The following is a 24226-nucleotide window of genomic DNA, read 5'->3' as shown; positions in this document are numbered from 1 at the left end:
TTGACTAATTTACCAACATTTATTTAACGTTTACTAATGTGCAACACTCATCAAAGTTGCCTGATTTTACTTCAATTCTTTATTATTTCTTCTTAAAGTTAAAAGGAAACTACGAGGAAAAAGCAACAGCTTCCCGAGAAACAAACTAATTAATTATTTCCGCTGATCTTATAATTAATCCTTTCAACTTTGGTCATTAGCAGTAATAAGGAGAAAGAAGACAATGAGGATTGAAAGTATTTGTTCATTACATGGAATTAAGAGATTAAACTCCATTTGAGAGAGAGGAGAAAGCAAGGATTTTACACAATAGATGGAAACTTTTTTTCCTCTTAAGAAGAAGAGAAAAGGCTATACAATTAAAGTTGGACAAAGCGTGTTAACGTTCACGATTTAGTCGATATATATTCCTACGTACACGAGTTTATGGTCAGTTCAAGTAGTTAGCATGCTTTTTCCTCTTTCTGTTATTCTTGCTTCTATTCCTAGTAGGGATATTAGTTAGAATTTTGGAGTTATTTTTTAACACCAAGAAATTCTAAGGAATAGCAAGTTGAACTATGTGCTATTACAACGCCTTCAAGGACATATATAATTATTGAGATCCAATGCAAGAATGAGGGCAGTATTTACAGTATGGACTAAAGGAAATTCTTTGGTGTATGTTATCTCCATCACAAACCGTTAAAAAGAATCTTTACTAAGGAAGAAACTATGAAGAAACAGTGGTTGAGTTGAGTTGAGCTAAACAGCATCCCGTTTAGCAGGAAGGCTATATTAAAGGTGGATCTACAGCTTAACATGGGATCTGAACCACACGAGCTCTAGCCGGGAATCGGATACGAGTTTCTGCGTCAAAGACGCGAAGAGAGTGGCGTACAAAGAATTTCATGAAGGGAGGGTTCAAGCACGTAATTTCATATACTAGTTTGATGACACGATGTTTGGATTCATATTTTAGTACGGTAAATTTTAATTTTCTACGGCATCTTGTAGAGGAAGGAGCACCCGGTAGTTTCCTTTTGCGTACGCCACTGTGAAGAAGAAAGTAGCTTTTTTGTTATTTATCTAAAGTTTCAAACACCAAGCTTGGTACAAATGAACTTAACTGATTTTTAGACCTCCAAACTATGCTATGCATGAATATGAAAAGTATTATAGAACGACAATGTCCATCCTTCTGTCAACAGCACAACCGGTGGAATTTATTGCTTAAATATTAATCTATAGATCAAAATTGGTAAAAGAGGGCTAGAAATGGCTTTTTAATGGATTCGTCATCTTAAAAAGAGATCGTCTCCTCCGTTATCACTATACTAAGTGTATGCTCCAGCAGGCCCGTATCAAGGAGGGGTCTAGGGGGGCCGGGCCCCCCTAAAATTTTCACGGTAGGCTTGCAAATGAACTATAATACGATGATAAACTATAGTATGGTTGGATCGGGCCCCCCTAACTTCAGTCGGGCCCCTCCTACATTTTTGGGCTGGCTACCGGCCTGTGCTCCAGATATACAGGGTGGTAGATAGCCACCGAAAAACTTTAGGAGGTGGTTCCTTATACGAGATGAAAGAAAAAAGTTCTAATAAACATGGGTCGAAAAACGTCTCCTTACGCACCATTAGTACTTAAAGGAGTATCCCTATACTTCAACTTCCTTTCTACAGTTCCTTTCACCGATAAAACATGGTGATGGTAAATATCCATGAGGATGGTAAAACATGGATATTTAGATAGAACACATACTAGTTCCTGTGTAATTCCTTAAACCGCTTGGGATAGGTCCTATGGTTTCTAAGTTAGGGAGTTTTGAAGTGATTTTTCGAATTTTCAATGGATCATAACTCTGAAAGGAGACGTTTTTCGGTCCATGTTTATTAGAACTTTTTTCTTTCATTTCGTATAAGGAATCGCCTTCCAAAGCTTTTCGGTGGATTTACCTACCACCCTGTAGATTCAATGTCAGCTCTGATCTCCACAGGGTGTTTCAAAATAACCCCAACGTTTTGAAGGTAATTCCTGACACCGAGATAAGACAAAAAGTATAGACCAACCTGGGTGCACAAATCCTTCTTTTCGGAGTCATAGGCTGCCGAAAACACGAGAAAATGAACTTTAAAAGTCCATAGCTCCAAAACTATGGGACCCACTTTAGTCGGGTCAAGACTTCACTTAGGAACTAATGTGTGAGCTATCCAAATATCCATGTTTCAGAATCCTGCGGTACTTCCGCAACAATTTTTATAGAGGTAGTTGGTGAGAACTTCAAATTACATGTCCTTAGAAAAACTCCCTCTATAAAAATTGTTTCGTGAGTACCGCAGGAGAGCGACAAGTGGATATTTGCAATCGGTTCAGCCTCTCAAAAGAGCATAAGCGTTGCCCGCAACACTCCACCGAAGTCGGGAGTGGTTCAAATTTATTATTTTTAATTCTAATATTGATTTCCATAGAGGAAAAAGTGTGAGAGATATCGGTTCTTGCTGTTGATTCAGCATCCAAAGAATAGAGACAAGCGGATTTCAGCAATTGATTCAGTGTCTCAAGAGAACGTATCATCACTATCCGCAGCACTCTGCCAAAACCGGAATTTGTAGGAACTTACTAGTATTTCCGATTGAAATACTTCCGTAGAGCAAAAACGGTAAGGGATATCTAAAAGCTGTATTTGATACAGTTTCAGCATTTTAAGAATGAGTTTTGTCTCAACTTTTACTTTTACCTACCTGTTGAAACAGAAATTGGTGAAAATCAACAATTTTTGTTATAACACTGATCGCGTTTTGGATAAAACGGAAATAGTTAACGACAAGGAAATTGTTGTGTGGATTCAGTACTAAGAATATGTTTCATCTCTGACTTTATTTTATTTATTTATTTATTTATTTATTTTTTGTAACCAAGAGATCAATTACCACTTGCGGTTTTAAAGTTAAATCTTCACTAAAAAAAAAAAAAAAAAAAAAAAAAAAGTAGGAGAGAGTTAGTAGTGGCCCTTTGATATGAGTTCAGCGTATGAGGAGCAGAATTTTATTCCTCTATTGCAGTGGTTCTCAACCTAATTTCTATTACTATCTCCATTTTATTACATTATCTTGCCAGTGACCCCCTTATAATTTCTGGTTTGTAATCAGCTTGTGTGGGATTTTTAATATACCTCTTGCGAAGATCTCACGATATCCATCTATTGCTATAATAGTAGAATCTATTTCTTGTATATAGTGGATACAGTAACTGCCCTAAAAGCGAATGGATTAAAACCAAATTTGGTCAGTTCATTCATATTAGAAATATCGAATCTGATCCGTTATACTGTTTCAAAATGGAGGCCGTTCGAAAATTTTAAAACTTCATAACTCCCTCAATTTTGGGTCACATTATAAAAAAGTAATATCTAATTTTGGTTTTAAAAAACTTTAACAGTTATTTAAAAAGTTATTTAGTATTTTAAGTTACGAGAGGTCGCCACTTTGAGTTACCTCATATTGAAAATTTGGTACATTGTCGTGTATGTGTGGTTCAGTATCACCAAAAACTGCTAAAAGCAACTTGTTCATATTTAAAATTTGGGAAATAAAATTCCACACCAAAAATCTACCTTAATTGTGGCCAGCTTGTTGGAAAAACGACTACTCGCTTACATATATACGTACATGTACAATTCTGCAAAGAACAACAAAGGATCCTAAACAAAAGTAGTCCCTTTCATTGCCGACAGAATAATTTTACCATTGTTGATTTATCAACAAACGGCAACACAGCTATTGCGGATTATGATTTCAATTTTAGTTAATTGTATTTCAGTATATTGGAATCTATTCAGCCGAAAAGATACTATCTCAAAAAAAATACCATCTGCATTCGCATATCAGTACTAAAACCTGAGGTGCTATATTTTTCTACTAACTTGTTTCCGGTTTCAATATTGTTCTCCAAAGAATAAATAGCGACTGAGCTTCCCAAGAATAGGTTCTATCTACTCCGTGAACCGTCTATTAAAATCAGAGGTAGTAGAAATTATCCACCTCCGGTTTCAGTGTTCAATGTCATAGAACAGAAACGCTTCGAATCCAAGGTGACCAGAATTTTTACTTAGAAAAACGGGACACATACGAATCGGTAACGCGGGGGGGGGGGGGATAAATATGTGACTTCCAGATTGTATTTTGGGACTCAACAGTGTTTTCAATTTACAAAATACACAAGTAAGAATGATAACACAGCGTCTCTAACTTAAGTACTACCCAACAATACTTTTAACTATTTGAACACTCAGAAATCGAACTCAATTCCCACTTGAACCACAGAACATTCAATTCTCATTTGTACATTCTGAAATTGCAGACACGGCTCAACCTTCCCAATGAGTGTTGGTACGGAAGAGTGCAGAATTTGCACTGACCATTTATATATTGAATAATAATTACAGGACACCTGGGTCATTTCTGCTTAAAAACGGGACATTTAGGCGTCCCGTTTGAGAATCAGATAAAAACGAGACAACGGTTAAAAAAGAAACTGTCCCGGCTAAAACGGGACGTCTGGTCACCTTGTTCGAATCGATAGCGTCCCTTTCAACAGTGAGGCTATATGAGATGTGGACCTATAGTTTAACGTGAAATCCGACCCACATGAACTCCCGCCGGAAATCAAACCTGTGCCTTTCGCTCCGAAGACGCGAACACTACCTATAAAGCCACAAAGGAGCTCTTGCAATTGATTTATCGACCCAAAAAATTGATTCCATCTCCAACATTAAACCTCTACTTAGGCCGAAAGTGGTAGAAATTAAGCATTTTCTGTCTCAAAGCTGATTTCATAGAGCAAACACAGTGAGAGAGAGCGACAAACGACTTTTTGATATGAATTCAGCGTATGAGGAATAGTTTCTACCTTTGATCTTGTCTCTCTATTACAAGTATAAATTACAGATATACCACTTTCAATTTTAGTATTGAATTCGATAGTTTGAAAGCCTAACGTAGTCACATTGTGAAACGAAACTCCCTTCTTTACTATTATGATATCGTAAGAGGAACGTATTAACTGTACCAAAGTAAGTACGAGGCGTTAAAATCCAACGAATTAATGTGTTATTTAATATTCGAAGTTAAAGATATATTTCAAATTGTGAAAAGAAGTACTTATCCTTAAGTTAGATACTAACCTAATAAAAGAAAATACTAGATTATTATTTTTTTTATAATTCTATTCAGATTTTATGACATAAATTTGAACGTTTAGATGAGCGGTTCTCAACCTAATTCCTATCATAACCACATTTTATTACATCCTCTTGTCAGCTACCCCCTTATAATTTATGGTTTGTAATAAGGTTGTGTGGGATTTTTAGTATACGTGTTGCGGAGATCTCACGATATCCATCTATTTCTATGAGAGTAAAATCAATTTCTTGTATATAGTGGATACAGTAACTTCCCTAAGAGTGAATGGATTAAAAATAAATTTGATCAGTTCATTCACCTTCCGCTTATCTTCACGACCTCCATGGAACTCTCTCGCGACCCCCAGGTTGTGAAATCCTAGTTTAGATTGTTTAAATGTTGGATTGGTTACGTATTTTATTGAATTATTCGCTATCTAGGTGTCGCGGTGTAGAGTCGAGCTCGCTTTAGTGTGTGTGCATTTTTTTTTACAAGAATTATATGTAGAATAATACCAAAATTTTCAAATATTGAATTAAATTTCAGGTAGAATCTCTGACCAATATATCGTACACTGAAAAGCATTACTTTTGTACACATATATCTTAACATGGTAAATGCTTATTTTTCTATAGTACCGTGTTGAAGGGAATGCGGTTAAAACCTGGAAATACCCTTTTGCAAACGCCACTGGGTCACCCCTTTCTTTCTTTTACTTACTTTCTTTCTTTCTTTATTTATTTATTTATTTTTTTTTTTTTGAGAACTCAGTGATAATAAACAATATGATTACTTTGGAGAGTGGGCCATATTCACAAAACACTATTAAATGTACTAATATCAGCTTTCAATATCTTACTTATAATGAATTTGAATGTCCGAGATTTATGACGTCATAAAATGGGCTTGCGAATGTGTCGCCTATAAGATAAGATTTAGGGGCTATTATTAATTCATGTAATAACATTTTATAGATACTATCTGGCTCATTGTCTTTAAGTTATTTGTTTAAATTAAGAGAAGCTATGAAAAGAACGATACCACAAACAGTAGGAAAGGAAGTGCAAGAAAGTCGAGAAGTATCCATGTTTAAAGGCACTATTCCGGTATAAATTGAGGAAAAGCCAAGGAAAAATCTCAGGCTGGGTGACACATCCACGACTACCAATCCAGCTAAAAGCTTTACATAGAAAAATATAAGGATTTTAGATTATAGAAATCCTTTTTGGATTTAATGACTAAATTGAAAAATTTTCTGCTATTTTCTTTTATATGTAAAGTGTTCAAATATGAATCAAAGGAAGCACAAAATAACTTTTCCTGCCTCAAACTTATATCCTTTCTTAGACCTCGTGAGATTTGTGGTGTACTAATCCCTTTCCCTAAAATATTTTTCTGATCTATTTAGTCTTCCCCCTTGGGTACATATTGGTATAAACTAGTCCAATAGATTTTTCACAGCCCACTAATTGCAATCTCCTTTCTCCTCTCCGTCGCTCATCTTCTACCATACTTTATATCATTCTTAGTAAAACAAATCCTCTCAATAATGTCTAAACTAATTTCTTTTTATCTTTTTAACTAACTTAATCTTTTTTTTTTTTTAAATTTCGCTTACACTTTCTCGTTGGTTTTTAGCTCCATTGCGTTAATTTTTCTCCACTCCTCCAAACCACATTTTGAACGTTTCTAATCGTTTTTCATAGCTTTTCTATTGCGTAATGTCTGTGTTTATGCAACACAGAAAGCAATATTCCCCACGATCAATCTTTTCCGTAGTTCTTTATTTAACAACCTACAAAATACGTAACTTACATTGACCATTTACTTATTCTGGATAGTATATCCATCTTTGGCTCACAGGGCAGCAGCAGTGCGGTTTGGTAGGTGGCTAGAAGTATGGCGCACCACATCTGGAAATAAAAATAACTTCTTTTCTCTAAATTCTGTGGAACAGGTCGACGAGCTCGGATCTGAAGTTCAATTACATCCCTAAGATGCTCAATTGGGATAACACCAGGTGAGTTTGGGGACCATTCCAGGAATTAAAATTCACCACTATGTTCCTCGAACTACTACGACACGATGAACTTGTGACAAGGAGCGCTAACCTGCTGAAAGATGTCATTGCCAGCTCGGAATATCGCCAACATAAATGAGTTTACGTGACCAACAATGACCTGCCAATAGTTAGGAGTCATCATGGTGCCCTCCACATGCACGGCCGGGTCTATGGATGACAATGTGAAAGTTCCTCAAATTACAATGAAGCCACTACCGGACTGTCATCGTCCTACTATGCACGATTCGCACGTTCTATTATGCATCGTCCTAGTATGCACGTTTCCTATTATGCAGCAGCTGTTCCTCTGGAAGACAACTGATTCTGACTCGGCCATCGATATGATGAAGGAAGTATCGTGATTCATTGAACCATGCAACGATGTACTATTGATCTGTGGTCCAATGACGGTGGGGCAAAGGAAATTTCAGTCGTTATCGATGATATCGGGCGGTTAACATTAGTAAGCCTGTGAGACAGCGGCTGCGGAGGCTCGTATCTAAGAATATACGGCGAACTGTGTGCTCGAACACACTCGTGCTTTGTCCGCTGTTAAAATCTGTAAAAGCCTGCTATTAATTTTGTCATAGTTTGCGTCCTATCCTGTACCAATCTCGACAGTCTACGAGCTCCGACTTCTTTAATGAATTGTGGCTACCCATGTCTTGTGGTTTGGTTCTGGTTTCACCGTTCTTTTTCCACCTTTGGCAGATACTAATTACAGCAGATCGTGGTCACCCGGCAAGTCGAGCTGTTTCCAAAACTGCTAATTCCCAGACGTCTGGTCACTTCAATCTGCCCCCTATCAAACTTTGATGGATCGCCAGCCTTCTCCATTCTACAAGGCTGGTTGATCAAGCGGAGTCCTGTCACCATCTGGCGAGTGGTTCTACTGTGCTCTATGTCTCTTATGTCACCCTAATGACTTCGTTGAAAAAGTAACGAGTGTCCATAATATTTTGGCTGATCCTTGTTACATACTGTAATTCATTTTTCATTTTTATTGTATTTGTTTAATTGTATATCTATTCTCTTTATTGCTGTAGAGTATCAAACTTCTTGATTTAGTAATTAAAGTTTACCGTCCTTTTTCAGTGGACGTGGAATCACCTAATACGTTCAAGACTTCCCACCGGGAGTCGAATCTAGAACAATGAGCACCAAAGGCGCATGCGCTAGTCAGACTAGCAGCGAGAGCTTAAGATAAAGGAATAAGCTCAAGTCATTTTAGTTAAGGTACTATCCTTGTATTTCCTTGCATGCTGAGGATAGTCAGCGCTCTTACATAGATTTTAAAAAAATCTATAATCAATTGTTCAATACAGGAATTTTAATTCCCCTGTATTTAAGCTAAATTTGACAGTCAAGAGTTGAGTAACTGTATTGTTCCAGTTTGCTAATCGAAAGATTCCACGGTCTATTCCCAAGAACATTAATTTGAATTGAAGTTCTTCTCTATGGGATACCTCAAATGAAGATCACGGGCGCCATGCCGTTTTTTCTTTATATGACGTTTAAACAGGTTAAAATGTATGGTAATTTAATTTGCTAATACAGCTCAAATAGGAATATAGGAAAATATGGTTACATTATATTCAGTGCTGTAGTCCTAAAATTTTCAGAGGGTATACGCTGTTTTGTGATTATTTATGATTGTCATAAAAGACATAGAAGGTAATTTTTTCAATGGAAACGCATGTATCAATGCAATTAAAATATAAAGGATACATTACTGTTTTATAGTCTAAAAGCATTTCATGTCAACTTCTTGATGACACGTCTTACTTAAATCACTATTCGATTCATTCCATGCGCTACACACCTCCGTCCCATGGCTCCGGGTCTATACATCTTAAAACCACAAATCCGCTTATCATAAACAGGCCATAGCAAGGTTGGCATCCAAAAAGAGCAGTTCACATCCGAGGCTTATCTTCTGCTATGCTCGATTCCAGGTTTTAAATGCTGGGTGATTGGCGCGGCCCGGCACACTCCCCAACTTGGAGGACCAGGCTGACTGCAGTTCCGAAGAAGTGGGCGATGGAGGCGCCACAATCCGACGCGGGCTTATCATTGGAGTCATGACCCAATTAAATAAATAAATATAAACGAAACAAAAGTAGAAAGTACGATACGCTTTGAAGCAGAAGGTACACTCCAAAGAGACTACGATTAAGCAGAGGGTATACGCCGTGTACCGCCGTGTACCCTCGACTACAGCTCTGATTATATTCAATATAATTTCAAAAGAGAGAGGAAGCTTACCTTCATTAACACTGATTCGCTTAATTTTTCTCTGTTTATTATTTTGATTGCTACTTTCTTGCCCAAAACACAATGAACTCCGAGCTTCACCAACCCTGAAATAAATAAAAATAGTTAAGTTACTGAGAAACACACTTTAAAATACGAGGAAAATATGAACGTTTGGAACTGCTATGATTTAGATTTTGAACAATCATCAAAGATATATACAAATATTTAAATAACACTTATTTGGATATCATATTCTCCTCTGCAATGCTGTAAATGTTCACACGTGTAAACAGAACATAATTAAAACTCCAACTACTTAACAACTGAAGAGTTCTAAACAGGTCATTTTACAGATATTAAACGAACATAAAATTAAATCTACATAAGCGGAATACGTATTCGTATGAATAGATTATACCGGTAATCATTCCCCAGAAATAGGTCCCGTACGGCATGAAAGTATGTTACATACATGAATTATTTATTTATTTTGAAGTACGCTGGTGATTAAAAAAAAAAAAAAAAAAAAAAATCGTAAGCTGCAGCGTGAAGAGGAAAACTATGAGTTGTATCTTCGCAGAATAAAGTATAGGCGAATCCTTGGTCTATCCTTTCAAATTTGATTATGTATCAATATTCATCTCATTTAACACGCTTCATTAAAAAAAAATCAGGCCACAACCGCATACAAAACTTGCGAAATGTGTTAAATGTGTTTCTCTTTCTTTCTTTCTTTCTTTCTCTCTCTCTCTCTCTCTCTCTCTCTCTCTCTCTCTCTATATATATATATATATATATATATATATATATATATACTGTATATAATAGTTCAATAAAAGACGTTTCATTAACATACTGAAGTAAGTTACTTAACTTAAAAATAAAAGATAAAGTTTTTTTTAAATACTAACTCAAAAGAGACTTGAGAAAGAAATTTTAGATTATGGACCTCGTTAAAGGCTCAATATCAGTTCGACAAACAATACTTTACATTATCTTTGCATACTTATCATACTACAAGCATAAGTCATAAGTCTTTTAATATTCTGGCACAGAACATACGTACTGTACGTACATTTTTTTTTTTTTACAGTACAGTGAAAGCAGGTAAACATTCAAAGTATAGCCCTCGTGTTGGACTATCTGGAACCATCTTCCTGTTACTTTCTCGATTCCATGTCGATATCATGTCTTGTCTTTAGAGACAAAGAAGTCAATCACTGCTGTTTCCAACTCATTTGTCGTAAATAAAAATTCAGACAGGATAGTTTACTCCTGGAGTTAAGTTTTTTCCAGCTCAATTTTCTAAAAAATGGTTCATACTTCAGAAATAAGTGTTCCAGTAATGCTTCTGTGCAGTAAGACCAAATTTACTTTAGTAAATTGGAGTGAGAAAGTTTAGTGCAATATCCGTACCATTTAGAACTTTCGATAAAATAGGAGAGAAGAAAGTTAGAGAAACATGATTACATGAAAAAATCGAATTAGAGAAACCAATGGATTTACACGTTTCATGGACCATACTTACTAAGAAAAATATTTTTGGATATCTCTCCGTTCGTTCGTTGGTCCCAGCATGAATACTATGTTCACTCACTTGGAGACTATACTATTCAACTTATCGAAACTAAATCTTCTTTAAGGTTTTTGTAAAATTTTGTAGAGGGATTTTTCGAATTTTCTTCCTTCCCCCTCAAATAAAGGTAGTTTACTGAAGAGTGAAAAACAAATTAGCGATATTTTAAAAAAATGACTCTAACGAGTTTGTTCATATTCATAAATTAATGTTTCATTAACAAATTTATAATATGGTACACATCGTTCTTCCAGCAAAAATTCCAAAAGGGGTAGTTTATTCTTAATATTGTTTTTTTCCGAATGATTTTTTTTTTCAAAAATATCGCTGGTAACTGTGTTTATATGTAATAAATACATACTGTAGCTTAAGAAGTTTATCACTTTAAAACTCCAAAAGCGGTAGCTTACTTTTGGGTATGAGTTTAATTTTCGAGCGAGTGTCTCAAAAACGATTCAGGCGATTTTGTTCATATTTCATGAATCCCATATGGTTGTTTCACTAATACCCCTAGAATACAGGATAAATAATTTCTCATGAATAAAAATTTATTTCGGGATAGATCCAGATTTCGTGGAAGTCCAAATTCAGTATAAGGATAAATTATATTAAAATTTGTAAAATTTCATCCTAAAATTAGGCTAAATTTACAAACAAGTTGGAATTTCAGAGAGGGTCCAGACTCCTAGAATCCACACTCAGCGTAGTACATTCCTGCATAAAGTGTAATTGACTGTTGTGATGAATTTATTTTTGGACGATTTTCTCAAAATCGACTCATGCGATTTTACTTGTATTTCACTAATAACCGGAACTCTATTATGTTGCCTGTATCACTTCTCACGAAAATATTCTCAAAGAATAGTTAAAATAGTTTTTGACAATTTCCTCAAATACAACTCATGCGATTTTGTTGATATCTCATAAACAAATATTCCATTAATAACCCTAATGTATTGCACAAGCCATTCCTCATAAGAAAAAGTGCATAAGGGATAGTTTACTTTTGTGAGTGAGTTTTCTTCGGATGAAATTTTTCGAGAACATAATTTCGTTTCTATTTCACAAATAAATAAGAGGATCACATAGTCCACTGATAAGAGCATTGGGCTCATGTTCGTGTGGTTCCAGTTACGACTCCCTGTCGGTGCATTCCAATTTTTGGTTTCCACGCAGTCTAGTGAGTCAAATTGCGGAGTTACGTAAATATAACACGTGACGGTCACTACGTTCAGAAAGCTTCTGATATGTCTGGTAGCAGTGTGCGAATTAGATAACCTATATTGGGGGGGATAAAATTAGGGCAAAGGACATAGTCTGAAGGTTCAAATTTCAAAATGAGACAATAAATGCCTTACCCCTCATATCCATATATATATATATATATATATATATATATATATATATATATATATATATATATATATATATATATATATATATATATATATATATATGTGTGTGTGTGTGTGTGTGTGTGTGTGGCATGTGTAATAAATAAGAGATTTATTAATTTAATAAATCTACCGACAATAACTATGCACATATATATTGTGTGACATACACACACCCCACTAAACCTTTCTGAACGTGTTTTAATGTTGTACTCACTCTTGTCCCCGTAGCTCTCTAAGGTTTATTTAGTTAATAATTCGGCTCGAGCGATAGCCATGATCACAAGCATATGTTAATTTTTCCACTCATATTGAAAGCTTCCACTTTGCATTAATACATACAGGTTGCGAAAAGAAACCGACTTCAGTCTTGTGAAAACCACTAAAATTATCAGTTAAACCGGACATTTTTTTTTTTAAAGAAAATATAGATATTAGCCTATCAAATAAGAAATGGATTGTTGCTGTTCCCGATTTCTCACATCAAGGTCAAATCGAAGGCCAGATATTTAAAATCTCTCAATTCAAATTTCGAGCTTGTGCTTCTCCTTCCCGCTAAAGCTGTTCTCATCACGACTTTTTTTCTCCAAATATCGATTCCATGATGGGCACGGAAAGTCAACACTTAAAAATTACTTTACTGTTAGGTTGAAGATGAGTTGATTCACTATGGACTACGTTATTCAAATAAAGTAAAACATTACACTAAAGTTTTTCAGACAACATTAATTGCGTGGACAGCAAATTGTACAGCGAAAAGATGGAAAAATGAAGGGTTAACTTTAAAAAAACCCGCTCCAGTTGAAATGCTTATACAGACACGGACAATGACACGGAGAACCAGTCGTATTAACAAATGCTGAAACAAATCTTGAATTATTCGCTTATTCACCTAAAAATCACCTTCATTAACATGTCTGCTTACTAGGAGCGTATGCCCCAGCGTGTACGTTAACATATACTTACGAGAGAATACCTATATCTCAGATTTTGAGTACAGTTTCAAAAGTTCATTTCCGTAAACTGTAAAAGCAGTGATTACTATGCTAATTATCACAAATTAAATGCAACTTTTGAGTTGCATACACACAACCTACTAGGGAATAAAGACCATGTGCTAACAAAGAGTACACTGGAAAATGAAATAACATGTTATAACAAAAATTAAAATAAGATGATAATCGATACAAATATAGAGGATGAATATGACATATCCGAACTTCGCCAAGTATGGTAGAAGAAGCTATTTGTTTACTTCTTCTTGGCCAACCGTTAAGAACATTTATAAATCTATATGTGGCTTTGTTATACGCAATTAGTACATTCAAATTCACAAACGATGACGAACTGAAGGGTACGAAGGTACAGTTGCAAGTAACAACCGTAGTCATAATAATATAGTTCTACTAAACAACATTGAAAATAGTGGGTAATTAGGTGGTAAGTAGAAATGACCAAAACTGAACAGTTTACATCGATCATTTCGAAATACAGCTAGAAGATTAAATTTACAAGAAATAACAAAAATCAGTGAAATTTGGAGTTATACTAAGCATAGTTTGAGGGGGAAAGCGAGCATCCCCGGTGGGGATACTTCAGCTGACTTCTTTGGGGGGGGAACAAAATCTGATTGAGGGGGAAAATCCCCCTCATCCCCCCCGGTAATTCGCACCCTGTCTGGTAGACACAGAGCGACGATATGCTGTGATCACATTGTTCGTTAATAACACTGGACTTAGTTTCACCGGTTGCTAACAGATGCCATTGGATCAGGCCCAGGATCGTGAAGGGCTCTTACGCTAGTGGCTATTACTATTATTTCATTTCACAAATTAATATTTAGGTAATAACTGAAAGATAGTTAAGAAATTGTTGTAAGAAAGTTTAGTACGGTGGCTCGTACCTTTTATTCGATAAGTTGGGACAACATAAACCATTAAAATATCTTTGTTTTTTAACTATCACCATATTTTTTCTCGTATTATAGTACAGTAAAATTAGGCAGAAAAACACCTAAACCCGGGCATCCAAAAAAACAAAGGTTTGGCTGCTCCATATTATATATTACCCTTTCCTCTAAGTGTAGTAAAAAGTCTCCGCAGAAATAGTGTCGGGTTTGGGAGAGGGAAGGGTAGAAGGAAAGAGATTAGAAAATTATTTTTTCTCTTTGTTAAAGATACAGTTATATATTTGCTCCGCAGATGTCTCTAAATTACAAAATCTCAACATTTCCTCTCCGTATTGTTATTTTTAAATCAACATGCATAATTATTATTTTAAGATTAATGTTTAAAAATATGTAAACGACATTATCTTGTGTATCTACTTCACCTTTTACGTTTAAAACCTATTTTTGATAATTTACTATGTCTTCTAAATAAAAGCACACTGATCAAGTATAATAAGTGGTATTACCGGTAGTTGTTTCATAACAGTTTTGATTTGCTTTGTGGACGTGAAAACGATATTATTATCATTGTAAGTATGAGTTGTGTATTGCAACCTTGTGTTGATAAAGGTGGTGAACTTATTCGGTTAACTCAAAAAGGAAAAGATAGAATAATAGAGTGTAGTGAAATTAAGCAAGATGGTGTGAAGGAGAAATTCGAAAAGGAAGTAGTGTTGGAAGTATATAAGGAGTGTCGTAGGCGCTACACTTTAAAACCCAAGCCACCCCCCAACAGTTCCAAATCCTGAGCTTAGACAAATTCCCCGTGCTCCATTTGACTTCAAAACACAGTCTTTCTTGAGTGGTCCGTGATGCAAACCAGAAGCTAAATGCCAAGTACCTAAAAGTTTTAATAACTTGGTTTCGACTGCACAACCCTTTTACAAAACCTCCTCAGTTGTCTTCTCTCTCTACAGGTGTATTGGCTGACTCTACTACAAATTGTGACGAGGCCAGTGATATTGGTCTTTCTGCAATAAAAGAGATCGAAGGGCTGAAATTCAGTGAAATCCATTTAAAAAGAAAGTATACCGTCAAATCGTTAGCAGCCGTGACAAAATCTGTCACCATCCGAAATGACACCACTCACGTCAACACCAACCAGTTGTTCCATGGTTACATGGTTTGTAGTGTGAGAACAGAAGAACATTTAAGAGAAATATTTAAATATGAACTATGTACATACCCTCCCTCACTGTTCGATGAAACTGGTTTGATGAGGAAAGGAACCAAGTCTTCAATCCTAAAAGTGTTACCAAGTGCAGGAACCAATCCACCTCCTGATGATGAGATGGCACTGAGGGTATCATATGTGGTCGATGGAGGGCATCTTCTACATCGTGTTGTTTGGCAACGCCCTGCAACGTTTCAAGTAATATGCCGACAGTATAGTGACTATGTTCTCTCCCATTACGGAAGAGCTACTGTCGTGTTCGATGGTTATAAGGAAGAACTCAACACAAAAGATGAACATCTGCAAAGGTCTCGCTCAGCTAGCAACATAGATGTGAAAGTAGAAGACCACATTCACGTCACCTTTGGGCAGATTGATTTCCTTGCCAACCAGAACAACAAGGAACAGTTAATATCCCTTCTGACATTACACTTGAAGGAAAGAGGGTGTCATGTGCTTCAAGCATATGGGATGCAGACACTTTGATTGTTTCGACAGCAATCGCAGAAGCTCAAAATCGGATGGAGGTGCGAGTAATAGGTGATGATACTGATCTGTTGGTTTTGTTAATTACTTTTGCTCCCCCATACTGCAGCTTACGCTTCAAGATGATTGTGCCTGGTGAAGGAAATCAGTCAAATAAAATTTACAATATTCAAGGAATGCAGCATGAAATAGGTGACATGAAGGAAGTTCTGTTGTGTGATTATGCCTTTACAGGCTGTGACTTTGTGTCCTCAATATATAGGAAAGGTAAGACAACCCCATTTAAAAAAGTTAAAAGTGATGAACTCAGAAAAGAATTGCTTATTTTTAATTATCCTAATGCACAGGCAGACGATATTGCTGAAGCTGGCCATGATTTTTTTTCTATCTTTATATGATTCCCACAAGACACGAAATTTGGATGCTTTACGTCACCAGATATATTTAATGACAGTTGCAAGACAGCCAGTGCAAGGTGAATTTAAGTTAGCTACTCTACCTCCAACGAAAGCTGCAGCAAGGGAACATTCACTGAGAGTCTACCACCAAGTGCAACAGTGGAATGGATTCAAGAAAAACCCACTAAAATGGGGCTGGAAGAGGGTCAGTGGATATCTGCGTCCAACACCAACAACTCTTGCTGCTGCTCCAGCATGGTTGCTACGCCTCATCTCTTGTTCATGCACAAAAGAGTGTTTAAGCGACTGTGATTGCCGAAGAATTGCCCTTCAGTGCACAACCATGTGTACTAACTGCGCTGGATATGGATGCAGTAATACAGATTTTGCCACTGATTCTGATGCGGAAGAAGATGTGTTGACAGATGACGAGGATATGCAAGAATGTTCTGAAACAAATTCAGATAGTGATGAGAATGATGAAGAGAAATGCAAACTCTCTGTGCTTAATGTGTTAAAGTAATAATTTTCGTTTTAGGTTTGTCTAATTATATATATATATATATATATATATATATATATATATATATATATATATATATATATATTGCTTTCCATACAGTAAACTCTAATTATCCTTGTAATTGGGTGGCGCGGCAAACTTATACCGGACAGTGCGCAAAATGGACAAACAAGAATACATCTACACGAAATTTCTTTTGGACAATTAATCGATCATTTGAAAACAGACACATGTTATGTGGAGCTACAATGCATACCTCTTCTTAATGTCAAATTGAATTAAAATTTACAGGTGAATCTCTACAAATAACATTATTACTACCTGAACAGACAAATTTGTTGATTTGCTTTCTCATAAAAAAAAAAGTCCACTGGCTTTGTTTTAAGTGTTAAAATACCTTCTCCTTTTTGTGATTTTATTTTCCTACGTAGGTTTTCTTCAGTAAAGAAGATCGCGGATAATCGAGAGTTTACTGTATATGTTTTATAGGTGTCAAGCATATAGATTAGATGTCAAGGATTGTATATTAAAGCATTACTTATATTATGAATATGCTTTTGATCATCAATATTATCATTTTTCTAAACAAATTTCAACAACTCATACCAACCCCCTGCCCCCCTCATCCCTCCAAAACCCGACAGTCTTTTGGCGGAGACTTTTCACCACATTTAAAGTAAAGTGTAATGAACAATGTGGAACACTCAAACCTTTGTTTTTTTGGATGCCCGGGTTCGGAGCTAATTTTACTGTACTATTATCCCTAGAAATTTAAAAGAAAAAAAGACAATCTGGAAGTTTCCCTTTCGATGAACCAAATAAGAACTACTTTGTTTTGTTTTCATTTTTGACTGTAAGTTTGTGTGTGATGGTAAACTAGGATTATCAATTTTAGTTTCCATTACTTCTGGAAGAGGTTACTTGGATTCATTGGTTGTATTGCGGTGTTAAAGTAGTTTTCGTTTACGTTTACTTTGAATTCTTATGTATAATGATACATGATGCGTTTCATATTAATAATAATAAAAAATATGAGAGTTTTACCTGGGCCCAAGACCTTCTCAGATGACCAACTACGTAGTGCTGACAGAAGTGGATATCCATTTTTTTTAAATGTCGGGTGGAAAACAGGAAATAAGAAGAAAAATGTTTGAAAATTTTAAAAAATTAGAAAATAATAAGTATTAAAACACACCATCCCGGCGAAATTAAAATACCGCTAATTTTGCAGTAATTATGTTATATCTTCAAATAGATAAAATATAATTGGAATGTGGAACAAGACCACCCTAGACAATATCATTTTACATGAGATACCGTTATCACGACTCACTTATCTGCTTTCGATTTCGAGCCATTTTGAAAATCGGCATTTATTTTCGCGTTTTTAAACGGCTGAAAACGGAAAGCCACTAGGTGACTTGTGATAACTGCACCTCATACAAAATAATATTGTCTAGGGTGCTCTTGTTCCACATTTCAATTATTTCTTATCTATTTGAAGAAATAACATAATTACTGTAAAATTAGCGGTATTTTAATTTCGCAGAGATGAGGCCTCTTAAGAGGAAGTGCTAAAGCTCCATCTGTGCCTCTTTAATTTTCGTCCATCAGGCTCGTAACCAGGGAGGGAATGGAGGGGGAACTGTCCCCAAATTATTTTTGCCCCCTCTAAAGATAACTCTGAAGAGAATTTTCTAACTGACTCAAAACCAATTAAAGTCTTGCAATTATATTTACCAAATTAAATTCAACTTTGCGAATTCTACTCATTTCTGTGTAAAATTATTTTTCTTCCTAATGCATCATACATTTTCCATTGCCTTTATCCATTTCAAGAATTTCAAACCGTGCCCTACTATTGCAAGCATGACATGCATCCAAGGATACCAGGTAGACTTCCAAACAACAGTATCATAGTCCACAACGTTACTTGCGAATAGTAATAAACTGTAGTGTCTCGCTTATTTTGGAAGGTAGAAAATTGAGTGTAAACGTTGAATAAAACATATAGACTTACTTCTATTTTGTACTGATATAATCTAAAATTGCTGTAATATAATTTTGTTCTAATGTTTAAAAAATAAATACTTCATTTTAATTATTAATATGAAAAAAGTACCTCACAAAGAGCTTGTATTAAGCACACAAAAATGAAACAAAAATTTACGGTTTCGATAATTCAACAGTAAATACAGATTCTGTAAATAATAAATAAATGTACAATTTTATGGTGTTCTTTGATATCTTTGTCATTGCCCCCTCAGTCTTCATTTCTGCCCTCCCTAATCCCTACGAGCCTGTCGTCTATGGCTCAAGATGGGCATCTTGTGATTTATTGCTTCGATCCGCAGTAGGACAATTTGGTACTAATTTAAATAGTAAATAAGTTGAGCATAAGATAGAATTATAACGTATTTGTTCTTTAGTATTTCATTGAATGTTATACACAATAATTGAATTAAATAAGTTCTGAAGTAGCACTATACATCATACGATACATTTTGCTGTGTATAAATGAGGTCACTTTGTAATTTTCAGGACACAGTGACAAAACTAAGAAATATTAAAATTCATCCAGTTAATGATTACTCAGTAAATTAAGCACCTTTATTTCATAAAATAGTGTACACTATCAGAAATGCGGAATTGATATATCTCTGTGCATATTTTATGTCAATTTCATGTATAAGAGCGAACGTACGCTAGTGGCTAGCTTTCTTCGCAATTAGGAGATTCCGTGTTCGAATTCAACGATTGGTAATCTTGAGTAAGATTTTTCCATATTTAGGCCATGGTCAATTTTCTTTCACTTCATTTCTCGCCATTGTTGAAGTTATTAACCTTAGAGCTTGTATCTAGAAATTCGTTAAATAAATAAATAAATAAGTATGGGGATTTTTCAGAGTTATGGATTTTGATTTGGTAAACCGTTCATTGCCACAGACATGCCATTGACTGAAAAAAACTTGACATTTTATATGAATCGGTATTTGTTAAAACAACGCCAGCTAGTCATTATTTTCACGACTATTATTTTTACTCTTTTAAGGACTCTGTGCGAATAGGGAAAACAATGTTTTTTTTTTTTTTTTTTAATTCGTAGATGTATATTAAAGTTGTTTCAAAATAGTCTATCCAGAGTGGAAATTATTGGGAAAGATGGATTTTTCTCCCTCAATCACATTTTGATTCCCAAAGAAACTAATTGAACCATCCTTGCTGGGGGTGCTTCTCCCGAAACTATGTTAGTGTTAAAATGTTTGAGTATATTGTCAAATTCCTCTGGTTTCTATTATTTCATTTAGTTTTAATCTACTAACCGAAATAAAAGATGTAAACTATTTACTTTTGGCTTCTAATTTTATACCCACAGCTTCCACAATATACATGTTCTTTTCCCTTGCTTTCACTGTTACCCAGTTTAAGTGTTTTATTGTATCTATAGCGCTCACTTGTAACCATGTCCTCATACCCTTCAGTTCTTTGTCGGAGGTGAATTTGAATGAAGATGTTATACCAAAAATAGTGTACAACGAAGTCATGTAAGAATTTGCAAAAATCTTACATTATACATATACTGAGGTTGTTCAGCCTATGTTTGGCCGATTTCGTTCCTTCCGCCTCCCGGGCAGAAAGGACTCACCCTGGCGTCCTGCAGTGTTGTGCAGTGGCTTCCTGGTAACGGAGTTGTTTTTCTGCGCGGACGACAATAACGCACAAAACAGGACCATTGTTGTGAGTGTTGCATTAAATTTGTTTCCAAGTGTGTGGGTTTCCGCTCTGTGACCAAAATGCCGCCCAAACTAAGCCGGTTTTGAGAAGGCTATGTTGCTGCTCTTTATGACGCCCACTTTAGTGTTTCTGTCATTAGAAAACAGTGCAAGAATGGTTGCAACATCAGTTTAAGTGGAATAAAAAATGTTATTAAAAAGTACAAGGGCAACGAAGCTCCACCATTTGGATCACCAACGAAGTTGCCTAGGAAGCAGGAATGCACCAAGGCCATCTCAACCATGCAGAGGAAACTTCGCAAAATGGCAATGCAAGAAAATCCGTCAACACAAAGGTGTATGGCTAATCGTCTTGACGTGTCTCTGGGAACTGTGAGCCGGACGTTACACCATCAACTCAAGCTGGAAAAAGTCATGAAAGCTCGCGACCATCTTCTCACGGATGCCCACCAAAAAGAACGAAAGTGTAAGGCCCGGAAGCTGTACGAACGGCATCTGGCAAAACAAAGGTGGATGTACGTCGTAACTCTCGATGACCTTTCCGACTGCGGCAAACCGAGAGCCATCATGTACCGAGAGAAAGGCGCCAAGAACTTCAGAAGGTGGGTCCGTGTCTGTAAAGAGTTCTTCCCAAAAGGGTTCATGGTCGTTACTGGCTACTGTTACCGAGGAAAACTGAAGATTCGTAGGGTGGCGAAGAACTGCAAAATAAATTCGCACTATTTTCAGGAGCAGATCATGCTTCCGATCTACGAGCATGAGATTCCAACAATGTACGGAAATGACACCAATCTGGTACGCATTCACATGGACAAGGCCTCATCACATACCTCACGATCGTCCCTCGCATTCCACAGGGAGATGGAGGAGGCAAGCGGTAGACAGGTGATACCTTTCAATGAGGTACCTGTTAAATCTCCAGATGCAAGTCCTATGGACTATTGTGGATTTGGATTGCTGAAGCGGGCTTTGGGAAAACGGCGTGTGACAACTGTGGAAGGACTTTTGAAAGCTGTGCAAAGGGAATGGGACAAGATTCCTCTTCCAGTTCTTCAGAGAAGCCTATTACAGTGGAAATCACGCTGTCGGGCTATTGTTAGGAACCGAGGGAAACACATCGAGCACTTACGGACCTGGCGCCATGGATTCTTCTAAATTTTTAGGTAAGTCGAAATTGGCCAAATGTAGACTGAACAACCTCTGTACAATATAAGGTACTTGCAATTTTATCTTCAACCATACTGAGAAACGTTCGGTGCAGGTATCTAAGGCAAAAGTAACTAACTAACTCTATGGCCTATGGAACCCAGAGGTTCAGTGCTGCATTCACAAAAGCTCTCCACTGACTTCTGCTCTTAGCTAAATGGATCCAGTTGGTACATACTTCGTATTCCTATTTCTGCGAGATCCATCTTAATATTGTCCTCCCTTCTGTGTCTAGGTTGTCCTAATGGCCATTTTCCGGTTCCTAATCTGATTTCCAGTTAAAACTTTGAAAGCGTTCTTACTTTATTCCATTCTGGCTACTTGACCTGCCCACCTGAGCCTCCTACACTTTGATTCTAATAATGTTTGGTAAATGGTATAAATTATGCAGTTACTCGTTATGAAGTTTCCACCATTCCGCATTTCCGTCCCCGTAAGGTCCGAATACCAGTCTCAGGATTTTATTCTCAAATACTTTCAGTTTGCGTTCTTCCCTAAGAGTAAGCGACCATGTTTCTCAACCATACAACACAACAGACATGATTATCGTTGTATAAGTTTTTAAGCTTCAAATTTCTCGATAGAATTCGCGTTAACAAAATATTTTAAACTGAATAATAGCACGAATTTCCAGCTTTCAATCTAAGGCAAAATATAATTAATTTAGTTAGTGTTATTAAGTTCATTTATTTAATACATTTCTTGTGTTTTGGTGTTGACAGATATTAAAGTACGCACGTATACGCGTGTTTCGGATTGTGGAAAGCGTCATTGCTTCATTTTCAATTATTACATCTTCAGACCTCTGTAATTGTTGGGCCTCGCTTTATAGCCCTCAATATCAATAATCTAATTCACACAGTGGCCGTACTGAAACAGATTTCAGAAAGCAGAAATAATGAAAATCTTTAAAATATTGAGTGACGTTGTTTCAACAAATACTGACTACTTATATGTGTTGATCACAAATCTTACATGTGAAGTGCTCTAATATTTCTTCTGCGTAACAAATTATATGTTATGTAGATTATTCCTTAATATTTAATCTTTTGGGAAAGAGAAAATTAATTCCCTTGAGTTAAGGAAAGTAACTTCTTAGCGCTGTGTGGGAGAAAATCCTGTAAGATTATTAATTATTAAAAACGACTTTTACGTCACTGTGTTGCGTACGATGTTAAGGCGTTTACTTTCAAGTCTTCTCTCTTCATTGTACAGCATTTACTTTCTCGTTCTCCGCTGCCACTTCAAGGTTACTCACATGTGCCAAGTTGTCAATATTAAAACGTTTGTAGTTTGTGCCCATTAAAACATTGGTGGTTTTATGAATTACGAATAGGGGGTGGAAAGTTTTCTCCTGTTTTCTATTGGCAAGGACTTAATGTATGTGGCATTATTTTGATTGTTTAAATTACGAAGATCAAAGAAAAGTTATTAATGTTCCAGTTATGCTGTCAGGACAAGAAATTCATTTCAGAAAGAAGGTCGAATTAGCAAAACGTAAGAAACCATATAAAAGTCAATAAGGAAAAGCCATTCTAAAATTGTTCATGCTCGTATATTTTGTGTACAATTTCCAAAAGAGTAACTTACGTACGGATTACTTCCGTTTTCATATTCATTAAATAATTAGTCAAATCGATTTCACGAATATGATTTTTTTTTTAACTTTGGGCGCAGTTAGTATCATCTTCATTTATTTTAAAGTTATAACTAGTTTAAAATCTTCACCAACTGCAAATTGCTACGTGTGCGGCTTTTAAAGAAAGTATACACATACACAGACATTCACGCACATCAATAAACGGAATGTAATACACAGCTACATTGGTACACTATTGTGGTATAAATGGTGTTTATTTAGAACTTTAATAACGAAAAGCCAAGCCAAAAAATGTTAGTAAATACATAGTATTGTGTATACAATTTCCATATGAGTGAATTATGTTAACTATATAGATGCAGTTACTGCATAACAAATGGTTCTGATTGAGCTACTACAAGTATAATAAGGCGAAAGAAAGAACATGATATAACGTCTTGTGAAAAGGTACTTCAATTATTAATTTACGTTAAAAGTTTATGAACTGTAAACTGCTTGCAGCAGGTAGAGTTCACTGGACCAACAGAGAAAGCATCTCTGTCTTTCAAAGATATCGGAGCAGGGGCGTCATTTAGGGAGGGCAGGGAGGGGCAATTGCTTATATCAAGGGGTCTTCCCCCCAAGCAAAATCTGAAATGACGCTCCTGTATCGGAGGAGGAACTTTCGACGATCCATATTCATATCAATGAATCCCTTGTAAAAGAGG

General features: G+C 36.0%; 1 protein-coding gene across 1 annotated transcript in view; it reads right to left on the bottom strand.

Annotated features, from left to right (window-relative positions):
* sff (BRSK family serine/threonine-protein kinase sugar-free frosting) overlaps nt 1-24226 on the bottom strand; it is a 118381-nt gene that overhangs the window by 51909 nt on the left and 42246 nt on the right. Inside the window, exon 2 of the mRNA XM_081728514.1 lies at nt 9490-9584. Coding sequence (XP_081584640.1) covers nt 9490-9584 — 95 coding nt within the window. The remainder of the gene's footprint in view (nt 1-9489; nt 9585-24226) is intronic.

The sequence above is a fragment of the Thermobia domestica genome, chromosome 10 (genome assembly GCF_964235325.1).
Source record: "Thermobia domestica chromosome 10, izTheDome1.hap1.1, whole genome shotgun sequence".
NCBI classification, from domain to species: domain Eukaryota; kingdom Metazoa; phylum Arthropoda; class Insecta; order Zygentoma; family Lepismatidae; genus Thermobia; species Thermobia domestica.
The sequence above is the reverse complement of the archived record's forward strand: the minus strand, read 5'-3'. Positions and strand labels throughout refer to the sequence as shown.